General features: G+C 33.5%; 1 protein-coding gene and 1 gene segment (V, D, J or C); both read left to right on the forward strand.

Moving 5' to 3' along the window:
• The first annotated feature begins 6,956 nt into the window (after window positions 1-6,956).
• LOC113052420 (uncharacterized) lies at window positions 6,957-8,884 on the forward strand. Its single transcript, XM_026216864.1, has 6 exons — window positions 6,957-6,990; window positions 7,146-7,496; window positions 7,634-7,993; window positions 8,289-8,378; window positions 8,477-8,517; window positions 8,744-8,884. The coding sequence occupies exons 1-6, from the start codon at window positions 6,960-6,962 to the stop codon at window positions 8,882-8,884; spliced, it is 1,014 nt and encodes a 337-aa protein (XP_026072649.1). The 5' UTR covers window positions 6,957-6,959.
• Window positions 8,885-15,069: 6,185 nt separating this feature from the next.
• On the forward strand, window positions 15,070-16,974 carry LOC113052527 (Ig kappa chain V-VI region XRPC 24-like). The segment is given in 4 exon segments: window positions 15,070-15,112; window positions 15,276-15,626; window positions 16,235-16,269; window positions 16,819-16,974. Coding segments are annotated over 4 exon segments (537 nt in total).
• The last annotated feature ends 1,073 nt before the right edge of the window (window positions 16,975-18,047 follow it).

Below are 18,047 nucleotides of genomic sequence, written 5' to 3' on the forward strand. Positions count from 1 at the left end.
AGCGCATGTTTCTAGCAGGGCACTGGGGTTCCCCCTCCACAGACCAGGCTTTATATTGAAGATAATTACCACTGACCCAGAACCAATGACCAGCCATAAAACGCAGACCAGTCCACACATAAGCTGTCTGGGATGTTAGTGTTATTTATCACCTCTTCCATTTTCATCTGAGATCTTAAACTCACCAGGTCAATGTAGTTCTGTCTGCAGTAGTTCAGGGCTTCATCCCACGTCTTATTCTGAAGCACCAGAATGGGCTCAAAGACGTCCATACAGTAGAATGGCAGAGGCCAAGACCACAGAGCGTTGTGCAGTTTAACATTAGATATTTTTACCATGCCACACTCTTCAGTGACAATGTTTGGTTCCCAAGTGTCCCAATAGTCTATTTTTTGATCGTCACCTCCAGACCAACTCCATTTTTCTAAGCTGTTAGAAATCATGTGCAGGCCAATCCAAAAACATGCATCATTGACTTCCGGATTAATTGAGAGCAGTTGTGCCTCTTCTTTATTGACGGTGGACAGGTCATCATAATACTCTCTGCAGTATTTCTGTGCATTGTTCCAGGTCATTTTTTCTTTCACAAATATGTGTTTTCTATAGAGACCGAAGCTCTGTCCAAAGAGACTCAAAAAAAGAAACACACTGAATGTAGCTTTCATTTCTATACAGATGATCTACACCATGCAGTCTTTGTGTGTCCTCAGAGATTAAAGATTACTTTTTATAAACATGAGGCAATAAAACCAATATCAAAGCACTAACCAACCAGATGCTCAGACCCTTCAAGTATTTGTGTAGCAAATGTCTAAAACAAATGTGATGCAAAGAAAACCAGCTACTGCAAGGAGCAATGACGGCCAAAGCCATCAGCACAATCACCCTTGTAGCATCAGGAAAACAGTGCACAGTGGGCACATGCATTTACAGTAACCATCTGGCAGTCTGGTTTTAGAGGAAACAGTAATGAATGGGTTACACCTTAACATCAAGAGTGTGAAACACACACAGTCAGAGATCAATATTTAAAACTTTGGTAACACTTTACAATGCACTTTCATTTGTTAACATTAACTATTTTAATTAACATTAGCAACTAATTATATAGCATTTATTAATGTAAGTTAATATTAAGTTCAAAATAATGAATAGATTATTTGTAAACTTTTCATGACCTTTTGTAAAATCATTTTAATTATCTATAAGCATTTCTGAAATAATTATAATAAACTATATTATTAGTATATATTATCTTATTCTATAATAATATCTGTATTTGCTTGTATTTCTAACCTAAGAAAACTGAGCAGAAAGAGGTTTATTGCATATGTATTTAACTTAAGGTCTTTTTATATTGCAATTGACATAATTATTAATCTAATTATACGAAATGATGTTTTCAGTGCCCTTTAAATTAACTGGTTCTATGACATATTATCCTTAAAACTGACAGAAGCAGTGTTGAAACTGAAAGATAGCCTAAACTGAGATCTCTTAAACTGTAATGCAGGTAAAATCACACAGATATAAATATATAGACCTTTAAATCATCAAGAGTTTAAAACAGGCTCGCTCGCTCTCTCTCTCTCGCTCTCTCTCTCTCTCACACACACACACACACACTCTCACTCTCACTAACTCACTCACACACACACACACACACACACACACACACACACACACAAACACACAGAGTGAGATCAGCTGCTCAGCTGGATACTTTTTACCAGGTAGTTTAGCCAAAATATTTGAAAAACATTGAGAAAAAAATTATAAATCTAAACTGTGACCAATGCAATACTTACAGTTTTTTTCAACTGCTTACACACAAAATTATTACTTGTCACACAATTTCTAAAACCTGACACTCAAACACCAGAACCACACACTAAATCTGCAAAACCATACACAAATTTTTGGCCTTTACTCAGTTTTCAATTTCATTAAACACTTTTTGCAAAACATAACACACAATTCTCTATTTAACACACACTTACTTTTATTAACACAATTAATCACAATGGCACACTAATTCATCAGTGCCTCACACTAACTCCTCACATGTGCAAACACTTGTTGCTTTACTTAACAACAACCAATCATAACTGTAGTAGTGGCCTATAAATAGGCCAAAGGTCAAGTAATAGCTTTTGGACAATGGATGCAAACAGAGTAAGAGGAGTTGGAGGGAGAGCAAGAGGACGAGTTCGACTAAGAGGAGTTGGAAGGGGAGCACGGGGAGGAAGAGGACGAGTCAGAAATGGAGGAGGACAATGAACTAGAAGGGTGGTCTCAAATGAGATTAGGGCTACAGAAGTCGATCATGTGATAAACCATGGTTTAACAATGAGAGAGGCTGCACTGAGAGTCCGGCCTAATTTGAGTAGATTTATTGTGGTGGGTATAATTCGAACCTTTAGAAATGAGAACAGGTATGTAACAATCTAATGTAATGTACACATGTTCTTATGTACACATCATAGCTTTTTTACCATAACAAACAGAAGGCCTATACTATAATAAATATATTTTACTGTACCCTTGCATTCATTTACTACAGTGCATTGCATTGGTCACAGTTTGGTAAGGTATCAAACTGTACAATAAAACGGCCAACTTTAAGACATCTGACCATATTGTTAAATATTATATATATTGTTACAGTTTATGGCACACACTTACTGTTCCTGAATCTTAGTGGATAGGCAAAGGATTAATGCGGGGCGAGGTCACATGTTCACTGAAGTGCAGCAGACGGCTATTGTGAATTTGGTTTTGGCCAATAATGCTGTTACAATCCGTGAAATACGCAACCATACCCTTAATGATGACACAATTTTGTGAGTGCCTCAACAATACACCGCGTCCTCCAGAAAAATCAAATGAGAATGAAACCGCTGTACAGTACAAGAATCTTTGACATCACTTTGTGAATGTATGCATTTCTCCAATATATCAGACTTGCACCTACAAAAACAGGCTCCTCGGTTGTGCATATATTGGTCTACATATTCATTTGTCTTTTACATAGAGTTTTGGAGATGGATGCCCATGCCATTGTCCATGAATACATTTATGTGGATGAGGTGGGCTTTAATATCAGTAAAACCAGAAAAAGGGGAAGGAATGTCATTGGACAAAGGGCCATTGTCAATGTCCCTGGACAACGTGGCGGAAACATTACAATGTGTGCTGCAATTTCACAAAATGGTGTCCTGCACCATTACGCCACACTTGGCCCCTATAACACTGATCACATCATACAATTTCTGGAAACTATTCATGACATGCTTGTTCAGGATCTGCAGAATGAAGGCCAGGCAAGATTTGCCATCATTTGGGATAATGTCAGGTTTCATCATGCCCATCAGGTCCGAAATTGGTTTGCTATGCATCCCCATTTTTCTTGTTGTCTACCTGCCTCCATATTCACCATTTCTAAATCCTATTGAGGAATTTTCCTCCACATGGCGCTGGAAAGTGTACGATCGTCATCCCTATGTTAACCTGACACTTCTCCAGGCAATGGAGGAGTTATGTGGAGACACTGATGCTGCCTCCATCCAAGGTTGGATTCGCCATACAAGAAGGTTCTTTACACGGTGTCTGGCAAGAGAGAATATAGCATGTGACATGGATGAAGTATTGTGGCCGGACCCAGCCAGGAGGAGAGATGGAGCCTAGATACACTCAACCATCTCCACATGCAAGCACACACATTATGTTTGGTTTTACACTACATGCTACAACACTACATATTTTTTTATGTATTTTTTTTTAAACTGTGTACACTAATACTACATTTACAGCCACAAAGCAAAAAAATAAAAACATAAAAAGTTTGGTTTCAATTTTGCATTTGTTTTTACTTTATATATTCAACCGCTCTCTCCCAATTACATTCGATCATGTACATGTGAGCTTTTAAAAGAAGAGCTTTAGGTTTTGAATAACAGTGTGTATATGACATAATCAAAAATATAACATTATGGTAAAGGTGTTTACAACGTAAGACAAATGTTTGCTTTTGAAATATGTTTGTGATATTTTGACTGTGGTGTTTAATTTTGAAAGAGATGTGAGGCATTTTGAATTTTGAAAAAAAGAGGAAAACTTTGGAAAATGTAAGCAGTTGAAGAAAACTGTAATAAAAACTAGTCAACATATTTTGAAAAATAAAATAAATAAATAAAGTTTTCTACAAGCAATTAGTGGTTTTACTATTTATTCCATTTTGTAATTATTTATTTCAACCAATATTAAACTGTATATTTGTATCTTACACATACTACATTATTTGAAAAATAAAATACAGTGTGGTTTTTCTATAATACATTTATTATTGTAATAGAAATAAATGCTATTTAATTTATTTTTAGCAGTCTGGTTGTTATGGTCAGCACACAGCAAGGGTTTACTCTTAAAAGGGTTAAGAGTGAAAGACACACACACACACAGAGGAATAATAGAAAATAGTGTTTTTTTAAATAAAAAAGAAGATAAATAGATAAAGTAGAATTAAAATAGAATAAGAAGTGCTAGAGTTGGAGGCTCAACTAGAGATGGAACAGATGTGTTTTTAGTCGTATATATTTGTCCCAAGTTTGGTGACTGTAGCTGAAACTACCCCCCCCCCCCAGGTTTTGTCAAAAGGTGGCGCTATAGAGCGCTTCTTCCATGCCCTTTTATGAGCTTTTGCCAGTGTCTATTTATCATTAATACAGGTGTGTGTCAAGTTTAATGAAATTTTAAGTGTGTTTTCTGCCCCAAAATCACAGGAAAAGAATATTTAAATTCGACATGTTACCATGACAAAAGTATTTCAGATATCAATAATCCCAAAACAGTTTTACATCAGCCATGTTTTGACATTATTCTGAAGCAAACTAAGTAAATAAAAGATCCTGAATTTAAAGCATTCTGAAAATGACACATCTATGCAATCGGCATCATACAACAAACAAACCACTGAAGTTTAATCAAAATCAGATAATGTATGTGGATGTTATTAGACACTTCCTGTTTCTGAATATAGGAAGTAGATGTTCAGAGGTGATTGAGCTTTGCTGAGGTGAACATCAGCAGATCAGCTTATGCACTGAAGTTTTCAAGTAGTTTACATTAGTAGTACTAATAATTTGTAAAACAAACAAGACAAAAATACAGTTTTCAGTTAACTGAATGCTTTTGAATGTTTGTGTGTCACTGTTTAGATGTTTTCCGTTCACAAGATTGACCCTCTTTCACAACAACAAAACCACATCATATACCAAGCAGTATTCTCATGAGACTCTTCTCTTTCTTTTAACAAACCCTCCTCCTTCTTCACAATAGGCTGCCATGGTTATGGACATAAGAAAACTAAGCTTCAAAATTGTCTTAAATAATAATGTGAGATCTAATCGATGCTGCTGCACACAGCTGTAGTTGAGATTTGTGTATATTAACATCATTAATTGTATACATTGAAGCAACTGAAAATGAGCATTTTTTTTTCTTTTCTTTTTTGGCCAATGCAAAGCAATTTTAATGAATAATTATAAATATAAGTTCAATTAAATTTCAATGCAAAAACTGAACTAAATCAGTTGAGAGACCAAAACTGTTTAAGCAGAGTAGAATTTGATCTTTGGATTTTATCCATGCTAATAAACGTACCTTACATTTAGAGGAACAAAAATACTTTCTGAACTAAAGAAATGTGAGCAACTGTTCTGCACAGGCTGTAGCTTGATGCAACATTGCGGTTTTTGACTTGGTGCCCTACCTATTGCTCAATAAGCAGCCAACCTGTAAGATTGAAAATAGAAAAAAAGCATTTAGAAAGCCCCCAGCAGAGCTCACCTTTCTGTGGTCAGAAGTTTCCATATCAACAAGTGTCAACGTAAAAACTTTTTTACTTTCACAAGTATGACAATTGTCCTCTTTCCCTCAAGGTAGTCTTAACCATACACTGAATATCAATTATTTGTTTTAATGTTTTAAAAGCATCAAAACAACCCACCAAAACAATGTTTTCCTAGCAATACAATTATGTTGTACATGCAGTAAGTTATATTTGCTGTTAAGAGTGACTCATATGATCGAAGACAGCTTAATTGTGGATTATCTAAAATGTGAGAGCACATCATGTTAAACCATAAGACCAAAATAAAGTTAAATTAAAAACCCTCAGATTACATAAGTTAACTTTTGGTATTCAGTTAATAAAAAATAGCAATGATAACAGCAACAACTGACACATTTCATTTGGCTATTCTTTATAGTTTAATATGTTAATTAAAAATATGATATGGAAAGAAAAATATTTTCTTTTAAGCAGGATTAAAGCATTTAAGCATTATAAACTCCTCTAACATGATTCAGCACCATGGACAAAGACGTGGAACAATACAGTACTTCAGCTCTACTTCTTTTGAAAATATAAATAGAAAATATACAAATTAATGTAAAAACAAGCCTGATTAAGCTCTACGCAGCCTAGTAACCTCATCTACATAGGCCAAGCAACAACCCCTCACATAGAATTCCTCCGGTTTTAACCACAAGTTAAGACACACGTTTAATTAATTAGTTTTTCCACAAAGTTACTTAAATTTAGCTACAATTTAAAAATAAATAGCATCAAGTAATTCATAGCTAGTATGAAATAATCTAAACTTTATTCATTATTTAAAGTGGTATTTTTCTTTATTCTTATTTCACTGTTAGTAACTTTTTATATAATATAGATTTTATTTTAAATTTTTATGTTTTCATTTTGGAGTTCATAAGAAGACACATTTCGTTTGCTTCTGAGAGTGTCACCTTACACCCAAAACCTACAGCCAATGAAATTTGTCATACGAGAATATTTGAGAATAACCAATCACATCCTGGATCAGGTCCCATTTGATTTTGTTATTTAGATTGTGCACCTTGCCACCCTTTATTCTTTTCTAGCAAATCTAATCAACATGAGCGCAGTTTTATTCCTCTCCTTTGTGTGTAAGTATTCATAGATTAAATTGACTGCATGTAGTAAAAATATCCATCTAATAGTGAATTTATTTATTTGAAATTATATATTTTTTTTTAATTGATTATAAAATGAATTTTACATAAAAGGTTTGTGTAACACATTTACTGCTCTTTTGATTCAGGTTGCGTTGCGGCACAAGGCATTGAGCAGCCAAGACGTTTGCAAGCCTCTAAACTGGGTGATAATGTCACTATTGAGTGCTACTTACCCAATAGAGATTTTAACAATATGATGTGGTACAAGCAGGAGATAGGAATGAAGCTTCAACTCATTTCAAAAAGTTACATTTACATGATAAAGGTTGAATTTACTGATGGATATGATGATGGTCGTTTTAATGTAACTATAGGCAGAGGCATTTATCATTTACATATTTCCTTTACAAAAAAGGAAGATATAGCAACATACTTTTGTGGATTGATAACTTTAGGAGAACTGTCTTTCGGACCTGGAACATTTTTAATGCTTCACGGTATGTTTGAACCTTCATTACATGTTATATTTATGCTAAAAATAATAAATATTGACTCTAATGAAGAGACTATAAAAGTTACTTCTTATAAAATCTTATAAAAGACATTTTAAATGGCTTTTTGTTTTGCTTTAAAGAAGAGCACAACTCAACAATGGTTCTTCAGAAGCCTATTTCAGATAAAGTTCACATTGGAGACAACGTTACGCTCACATGTATAGTCCAAACGGTAGATGAGAAATGTGAAGGAGGACACCATGCTTACTGGTTCAGAGAGGCTGCAGAAGAATCCAGTCCTGGTATCATTTACACTGATGGAGATGTGAGGAAACATGGAGAGATCTGTAAAGATGATTCTGCTAAACAATCCTGCGTTCACACCCTTACAAAGAGGAACCTCAGCCTTTCTGATGCTGGTACTTATTACTGTGCTGTTCTCATGTGCAGAAAGATCATGTTTGGAAATGGAACTAATCTGGAATTCAACTCAACACCCGGTAAAGCCTTAAACCCGTTTAAGAGAATTACAATTTGTTTATTGATACTTGTAATATTTTCAATTCATTGCTTGGTAATGTTATCATATTAAGTTGATATGGTAAAAATATCAATTTCATTATTTCAGAATAATTTTTAATAAATAATAATTTATATTAAAAAAAAAAAACGCAATACCAATATATTTCTAATACATTGTCTCAACATTATTTAGCAAAAATTTTTTAGCAAGACTGACATCCAATAAGATTTAAAAGTGTCAAACTTTTTATTTTTTTTCTCTCTCTCTCACAGATAGCAGGTTGACAAATCCTTTGTTTCTCCTATTGGTGTCATCAAACATCATTTCTATGATAATAATGATCTTACATGTGACTGTGCAATGTGAAGACCAAGGCAGCTCATCAGGTATCATGTTTTACTTTAAATCCTATTCCTAGTTTTATTTGAAAAATTCTTTTGAATCATTTACTTTGTGTTAGTCAACAGATCACATTATCAAGAGACAGCTGAAGGTATTCAGGTAATGCTTTTTTATTTTATAACAAAGTTGATGTAATTTTGATGCTACTATATTTCAGAAGTTTCTTGAAAAACTGTATATTATATTTGTTTCTTGTCCATTTTTTGAACTTTTTTTTTTTTTTACAGTGCACTTGAGTTCACTTTGGTTAAAATATGTATCAGTTTATGAACAGGTGCTTTACCAACAGAAATGTTTGAAATGATCAAGAATCTTTCTTTATCAGGTTGGAGGTACAGATGTATTGACTTACGCATCTGTGAGTTTCATCAGTAAATCACGGCCTTCTAGAGATGCTAAACAACACAACATTTCCCACCATAACGATGTCTTTTCACAGATCATGTCTGAACAGAAGAAACACTGAAAAACCTCAACATGTTTTCTGAACTTTCTGTCAGTGATCCAAATGTGCAAATGCATGATTAACTAATAAAACAAGATATAATCTAATTCAGCACTGCAGTTACGATGGCTGTTGTCTGAAGATGTCATTCATTGAGTCTGCATTTATGTTGGAACAAATAAAAAATTCATAGCTATTAAATTTTTGCCTTTGACATATCTTCTCTTGCTTGACTCCTGTTTTGAAGAACAAAAAAATAAATAAAATCTTCTTATATAGCCTGATATTTTCTGTTTACATAGATCTTTGAATATTAAATTCACTTTTTTATTTTTAGATATGTGTTTGCTATTGCATTTTATTATTTATGTCATATTATTTTCTTTGATATGAGCTGTCACTGAAATACTACTTAGCCTGGACAGTTAAAGCTCACACAACTTATACTAAACCTGAAGAAAATAATCTAGCCAAATGAAAATATACCACTACTAATAACAATAACAATATGAATAATAACACCACACACATAATGTACCATTGTCTTTGTTTCTTGCGCACCACAAAAATAGACAGCTAAATAAATAAATAAATAAATAATGTTGATGTACAATCTTTGATGACCCCTAAAAGTGAGGCCTATTGTTCCTGTTGGCCTTTTCTTTTCTTTTTTTTCTTTTTTTTACTATTTCCCTACAGTTTACGTGAAAAGACAATTAAAATAACTGTGAATTTTTTGAGAATGTTTTCTGAACATTGCTGAGTTTTGTCTGAGAGACCAGGGCCCAACCAATATATGCACATGCTCAGAATAATACAATATGCCAGAAAAACACAACAAAACAAAAACAAACTTGTCTAGAGCTGCGAAAGAAAGCACATAGTGAAAATGTAAGTCCATTTCATGTTAAAATGAACCCTACTAAATGGAATTGACCACTTGTAAATAATTTACCATACAGGTTCAAAATAACATTGATATATATATATTACATATATTACATTGTGTGTGTGTGTGTGTGTGTGTGTGTGTACAGTGAAATTGACTGAACTCTTACCTGCAAAGACCTTTCACCAGCCGAGGATTTACATTTAATTTTTTATTCAAATTCATAGACTGACTTCAAAAGAACAAACTTAAAAACAAAGTTTAAAAACAGTTTTACTACACAATAAATATCAATGGCCATCAATGGAGAAAGATGCAAGTACTGGTGCAAAACTTTAACACATTAACAAAAAGCAAAATGAACATTGTAATTGACTTCAGTAATTCAGTTAATTAGGCTCTGAGTTATCTAACAAGCCACAGTAGGGTTCTTTAATTTGTGTATTTCCTTTAAATACATATTACTGAATTATAAATTATGGCATTTTTTAAGGTAATTTTATTCACTAATATGAGAGGACTGCACCAGGAACTTTCTAGACCATAGCCTCACCACCAATGCTAAAACCAAACAGACTTTCACACACTAATGACAGCTCGTCTTTAGGTGAAAGGTGAATTTATCTATATGTATATGTGGTCTATATAAGGCACAGTTCAAAGCCTGTCCCCCTTAGATCTCTGAGAACGCTGATCATGTGAGAAGTGGTCTTGTTGGCACTCTTATACTCAACAGAAGCTAATTTCCTCTTTAATCATATTACACTGTCTGTACTTAAGTTCTGCAGATATGTTTATTACAACAGGCCTATTTTGTGGTTTCCTCTGTAGGTGAAAAAATAGATCTGAATGTTTGTAAAACATGTAATATATATGAAACATAATGACTTAAATTTTAATATTTAAAGTTCAATGGGACTACTACATTATCAATGCATGCAGAGTAACCTAACCATTTGTAGATGCTTGTGTCTTCTTTTTATAGGTAAGAACTACTTCACTGATTACTACCAAACAGAAAAGTTTTGTTAAAGTTTCTGTATTAGAAGAATTTAGCAAAAGAAAAGCACCTAATGTACACCTATCATACAAAGTAGGATGCTAATGCTTCTAAATTAAAAGGTATTTTATATTAGTTCTTATCTATAATATATTATACAGTGTATAATATATCATATACGGTCACATGGGGACCAATTATCACTATTAACTATTATCTATGACTTTTGCATCAATAACCTCCTAATTTGCTGCTTATTAATAGTTAGTTAGGCTGTTGTTAAGTTCAGGTATGGGGTAGGATTAGGGGATCTAAAATATGGTCATGCGGGGCAAGGCATTAACATAAACAGTACATAAACAGTCAATATGCTAGTAATATGCATGCTACTAAGCAACTTGTTAATAGTGAATTGGTCCCTAAACTATTCGTTGATTTGTGAATTATCATTTTGAGATTCAACATAAACATTTTTTTTTTTTAATTGCAGTTATTTTTTTCTTGTACATTACTGATGTGCTAGCTTATTCTTTAAATATTTCCATAACCATAATGTTTCAGATATGTTTTAGAAAATCAGGTTCAAATTCTCAACTGGCCTTACCATGTGGTGTTTTTCTTCAATACTCTCATATTGCTCTTGAGTGGAATAATCAACAAACTGCTATGTAAAAGACTGAGAAGACAGGTACATTTCAATCAATAAATGGCTTTTAAATGTTGACATTTTGGAAGGGCTCAGTTTTGGGTAATATTTCTTGTTTTCATTCCTATAATTTATTTTCTACTTCATTGTTTTACTTTCTTTTGTTTTAATATGTTTCAGGAGTTTCTGACCCGTCTCGACCAAAAACAACAGCATCTGATGTCAATTTTTCTCTTGTAAGTCAGAATCTCTTAACATTTCATGACACTGTATATAAGGTTTTTTGTTTTTCAGTTCATGCATTCAGAATTTAACCCATGACCTTGGTGCTACTACTGCTATGATCAACTGATTAAGCTACAGGAACACAGCAGATAAAGTTGCTGTGCTGAAAGTTGCTGTGCATTCACTGAGCAAATGCCTTCCATTTATCTCCCCTCACAAAATCCAGATAGCCTGAACACAAGCCTACAATACAAATGCAGTCAAAAAAAAAAAAAAAAGGGAAATGCATTCATAAGGTTTTAACATTTTTATTGTTATAAATTTGTGATAGCAAACTTTACACCAGTGGGTTTAAAGTATGATGTCAAAATCTGTCCTAAAAAAGGGTTGGTTAACCAATCAAAGGCAACTCTGCCATCTGACAACATCTACCAATCAGTTCAAACAACATTTTCCTTTTGATGGCCTGTGTCTCTCATTCTTCACAATGAGCTAATGCTTAGAAAAGATGCATGCTGTCAGTGCAATTATCCTTGCTTTTTTGTTGGCAAACATTGTTCATCTTGTCAAAAATATTTTTAAAGCATAGATTTTTAATTCATGACTTTTTTAATGTATTTTTTTAATTCAGTTTGCTTTACAGTCCAAGCTATTTGTCAGGGTGCGGGATAGACAAAGGACTCAGATGAACAGGAGAACAGAGGGTAAGACTGAAGCTTGGACACCACACAAATCACGGGCAAGGACAAAACATGACGACAGACAGAAAGGCGGAGACATATAAGGGAGTGGGGGAACGAGCGACAGGTGGGGGAGAATCAGTTCGTGATGTGCGCACCCCCGCCACGATCAGCGCCGATTGGCCAGACCAGGAGCTACCGAACTTGACAGGACAACACAGACCACAGGGGAAGCCGAGAAGGCACCATGCACCGTTACTCTAACCAATCAAAACCTGTGCAACAAGAAAATCGTAAACAGTGTGACAACAGGGTCTGTGTACTTTTGAGTCCATTCATTTTTTGTTTTCTAACCATGATGAAAAAAAAAGAACTGTTTGGTAACACTTTCTGTAAAGCCCGTATTTTATAATACATTATAAAGGTATTCTTAAGGCATTATAATGAATGCATAATGAATTATAAAAAACCTTATAATATGTTGTATCATCTCTTGAATATTGAAAAGAACAATTTTAATATATTATAATATTTACTTATTTGTGGTTATAGCTTTTAAGAGTATGATGATTTACAACACAATGAACATGTTGCATCCACTTTTACAATCAATTATATTTCTCATAGTTCTAATGTATTATAAGTCTCATATCTTGCCATTTTTCTGATGCTACTGTACTTTAAGTAAAGTGGTCAAAGACCACTTATAAGTAGTAGTAGTAGTAGTAGTAATAATAAAAAAAAAATGTCGCTCTATCTGAAACAGCAATAAGAACAGATATCAGATCAGTTGAATGTGTAATATGACACATTTGCTTTGAACTATTTTTATTGTAATATCAGTGTGATTATTTTGATGGTACCCGTCAGCTATATCAACTAGTGTTCATTAGAGTATAAGTTTGTCTGCTACTGTAAATATATGCTAACACATTATTTTTTATTTTTTTGCAAGTACATCAGCTTATTCTAACAGATTCTACCATTCTTGAGCACACTGATACTCTAATGAGAGTTAGTTGGCATGTAGTTAGAAAATTGCTTATAGTCGATTGATTAAAGGGTCCATCAAAATAAAATGTAAACAATATATAAAACATTGAAAGATCGGGAAGAGAGCATTGGCTGTATGTTGATTGTCTGTGCTGGTTATTACACGTAGGGCATGTTTCTTTTGTGTTACTTTTTAAATATGAGCAGGGCTTGACTGTTTTTAATATAAGAAGTTCTATTTATAGCAAATATAAAAGCCCTTTCAGACCAAAAAGTTTAATGAATAAACCTTAGGCTGAAGGAAAAGTAAATACACATCTGTACAGTAGAACACAGGAGAAGAAGGTCCAACACTCTTCAGCAATAAAAACAAACAAGCAATGAAGCACAATTGTTAGTTTATCTAAAGTCATTTTAGCTTATTACTATAGTTGTAACTGTATCATCAAAGGTCAGCAGCAAAGACATTATTTAATAAAATGGGATTAGATACATTTGTGTTATTTACCTATTGCATTTAAGTATTGTGTCATATTCTGAGTTTGCATTTCACTGTTTTAATAAATTTTGATGAATACTAAATCTTTTTTTAAATCTATTTTTTGAAGCATCGAAAATACATTTTGGTCCAAAAATAGCAAAAACTACGACTTTATTCAGCATTGTCTTCTCTTCCGTGTCTGTTGTGAAAGAGAGTTCAAAACAAAGCAGTTTGTCATATCCGGTTTGCGAACAAATTTTTCAATATAACCGGATCTTTTTGAACCAGTACATCAAATCAAACTGAATCGTTTAAAACAGTTTGTGTCTCCAATGCGAATTAATCCACAAATGACTTAAGCTGTTAACTTTTTTAATGTGGATGACACTTCCTCTGAGTTAAAACAAACCAATATAGAGTAATTCATTTACTCAAACAGTACACTGACTGAACTTCAGTCGAATGATGAAAGGTAAATAACTTTTCAATGAACACATCATCTGTGCACAGTCCCACAAAGCTCCTTAAGAAAAGTAAAAAAAAAAATTAAGAAACCTGTTGGTGAAATACCCCTATTTCTTTTTACTTCTTGCAATAGTACAGCAAAACTGAAATTGTAAATGTTGGTCCTTTAGTGGGGCAAAGCATTCTGCACATGTTTTAGAAACATTATAGCATTTGTGTTTTAAAGACTTCATGTCATCACTCCCTAATCCAGGTCCACCCACCATCCAGCCAAGTATTTCTGTAGACAAAAGAAGAGTGCTAGCTATGATTTTCAAAACCACTAGAGGGCTGTAGTGAGGGACGGAAATAACTGGTACTCATAGGTTCTGCATACCTTATTTGATTTTCAAGTCTACTGGTCTACTGTACAGATTATCAATAGGTCCAATGCCCATCATTAAGTGTCACATCATATATGATTTTAACTGACAACTAAGTAAAATCACAAATTCAGTATCTCAGAAAATTAGAATATTGTGAAAAGGTTCAATATTGAAGATACCTGGTGCCACGCTTTGAAAAATAAATTAGTCAATGCTTCCATTTGCAAAACTAATTCATATTGAAAGTAGCAAACATTTTCAGAGCACTGAAGAAAAAAATAAAAGACACTAACTTAACAGTATAGGCCTTCATCAGAGCATACAGTTTTTTGTTTGCAGTTATATCACATACGGGTACCATAGTTTGACTGTGCCAAAAGCCACTCCTCCTTATATATAAAAAACATCTATATCGCCCACTTAATTTCCTCTTCAGCTCTGTTTCAACTCAGAAGTGCAAAAATGTTACATATTTCAGCTGCGTCTTTATTGCTCTTTGAGATGGGTAAGAGTTATTTTCCATTGTGGACTACGACACTATAATATAAAGAAATAAATATTTCAGAATATTTTCAGGTGTCATTGAAATGTGGAGACACTTATTTTAAATTAATGATATTGTTTTTTGGTGTGCTATTGTTTTATTTTTTTTGTTTAATGATTTTCAGGTCTTCTCAGAGTTATGTTTTCAACAGCAAGTACACAGACTCATCCAGGACAGAGAGTCACTATGTGGTGTTCACACAATATCCATGTTTCTGGATATCTGTACTGGTTCAAACAATCAGACGATGCTGCACCCGTTACTATTGTGTACATGTTATACACCGAAAGTCTTCAGAAGGTTGAGCCAAATTATTTCAACAATTTCACAAAAGATCACCTGGTCATGGATCTGTTCAACAAAGTCACCACCCTAACAATTACGCAAGTGAAAATGTCTGATTCTGGATTCTACTTTTGTGGAGCTACAGGTCATGATGTGAAATTCGGCAATGGAACCAGACTTGAAGTAAAAGGTAATGTTTTTGAACCTCTCTCCCTATACTCTACTCTAGTTTTTATTTACTGATATATCACATTTTTATTCTCACTTTGTCATTAATAGCAAATATTGAAAAACACCATCATTTAAATGCAATTGTAAATGCCACAATGATAAATGACTTGCCAGCTGTTTTCACATCAGAGAAAATTTACACAGGAACCTCAAAAAAGGGTATGTTATTTTACTTTCAATAATAAAGTTAAATAGGCAGGTGTTTAATATATGAATGTTCTTGTTTAATCTCTAATCAGATTATGGAGGAAAATAAATACATAAAATATGATCTTTGTAGCATCACTTGAAAGGTTTCATTATAATGATATCCACTCCTTTACAGATGATGAGCAATCAGCCGTGTCTGAGGAGTGTTCTAGAGACATCTATTTCAAACTGACCCTTCTATTTGGTGGAATCATTTCTTTTACATGCATAGTTTCCCTTATTTTGGGGATTATCAGGGAACACAAAAAACACAAGCATAAAAAAGGTAAACTCTATAAAACATGGCTTTGGACCTACTTTTTAAATCTCGCATTATCTTCGGAGCAACTGATTGTCTTTTTCTCTGCATTGTGTCAGTCGCTGAATGTCAATCACAACAGCAGGATGACAAGGTAAATTACACAGATTATTTTACACTCAGGACTGAGAAAAACTATTTTAAAAACAATCCCAGTTTCACTATAGACATGAAAACAAGCAAAGTTTTGTTTTATACCAGATCACACTTTCTTTTTTTATCATGGATAAAATATTTAATTACTTTAATTAAATTAAATTAATTACTATTAATCACTGCTATATAAGGCTTTTTGTGTAGTTTGTGTGTGTGTGTGTGTGTGTGTGTGTGTGTGTGCGTGTGTGCGTGTGTGTGTGTGCGTGTGTGTGTGTGTGTGTGTGTGTGTGTGTGTGTGTGTGTGTGTGTGTGTGTGTGGTATCAACTGTTATCTTTTGATTCTGATTGAACAATATTATTTCTAATTCCGTTGGGTACTAAGGACATAAATAGTTGCATTTTTCTACTTTTAAAGTAGAATTTAATTTGGAGTCTAAGGAAAAGGAAAACAGCATCAAAGTCTCCAGAATACAAAATAAAAGTTGTTATATGACCACCTGGATTCGAATCTTGACATACCGGTATACATGTTTGTAATTCTTTGCAGGAAAATGATTCAGTAGAATATGCTGCCGTTTATTTCTCAAACCAAAGACCCAAAAGAGCAGGACGACATACAGAGGACCCAATTTCTGTGTACACTGATACTACTTGAAAAATAAAACAAACTCAAACATATTATTAATTTATTACCTATGGTTTATTTTTACCTGTTTAAAGAAATGTAATTGAGGCGATCAGAGATCTGTCTTTTCTTTGCATTGTTGTACATAATGGTGAAGTTCATTAAAATTGCATTGCAGTTTGCTTCGACTCCTGATATTAATTTAATCTGACTCTAGATCACAAAGTCCTTGAATTTATATTGCAAATAAACATCAGTGATTTTTTTATATTGAATCTCAATTCGGATGCAGCTCAACACTGCAAATAATTTGTAAAATAATTTCATGGTCCCAAACATACCATACACTTCAGTCAAATGGTTACGTTGAAGGCTACAGTCCCGACTGATTGTCACATGCTTCATTAAACCCTGGATCTTCAGAGAACTAAAATCAGGGTAAAATCAAGTTGTCAAATAATTTGTGGGCCAGGTAAAATGTCTGTCAATAATAGAATTCAGAAATTATCAATAAAAGACATGATCAAAGATACAATTAAGTCAAACATGCATTTTAGGTCTTTGTAAAGCTGCTTTGGACCAGTTTTTTTTTTTTTTATAAAAGTACTATGGAGAAACAATGGGGTGATAAAGCAGTAAAAAATAAAAAATAAAAAAAACAATTTCCATCATTATCAATATCAGATCCATTATTATACTTCGTATTTTGAACTGAAAATACTATCCCTTGACTCGCCTGCTGATTGACAGGTTTGTCATACTCTGATGTAAGTATAAGCCACACCCCCTCACATAAAAAAGCACATTGATTTCCTCATTTTAATTTCCTCTCTGTTTCTAGTCTGATTCAGTGCAGCAATGGTTGGTTTAATAATTTCAGTGCTGATGATCTGTGGCATGGGTAAGCATTACTTCACTATAATTACTCCAATTATACAAGATTAATGAATAATTAGTTAAAAATCTAGTAAATGTTAGGTGTAAGATAGTTCTATGTGCTTTAAAAGTGTTTAGGTACTATTTGGGGGAGCATTTATTATAAGAGTTTAAAATATAAATATTAAAACATTGTTATTCCTCTGTTGGTTTTAGGCTCGTTTACAGCTGTTAAATCATCTCAGATAGTCAATTTGTCAGCTCAACAAGGAGAG

The sequence above is a fragment of the Carassius auratus genome, chromosome 32, assembly GCF_003368295.1.
Source record: "Carassius auratus strain Wakin chromosome 32, ASM336829v1, whole genome shotgun sequence".
Lineage (NCBI taxonomy): Eukaryota > Metazoa > Chordata > Actinopteri > Cypriniformes > Cyprinidae > Carassius > Carassius auratus.

Coding starts and splice junctions, on each gene's coding strand:
- LOC113052420 (XM_026216864.1), top strand. CDS start 6,960: ATGAGCGCAGTTTTATTCCTCTCCTTTGTGT. Junction 6,991..7,145: donor TTTATTCCTCTCCTTTGTGT/GTAAGTATTCAT, acceptor CTTTTGATTCAG/GTTGCGTTGCGGCACAAGGC. Junction 7,994..8,288: donor GGAATTCAACTCAACACCCG/GTAAAGCCTTAA, acceptor TCTCTCTCACAG/ATAGCAGGTTGACAAATCCT.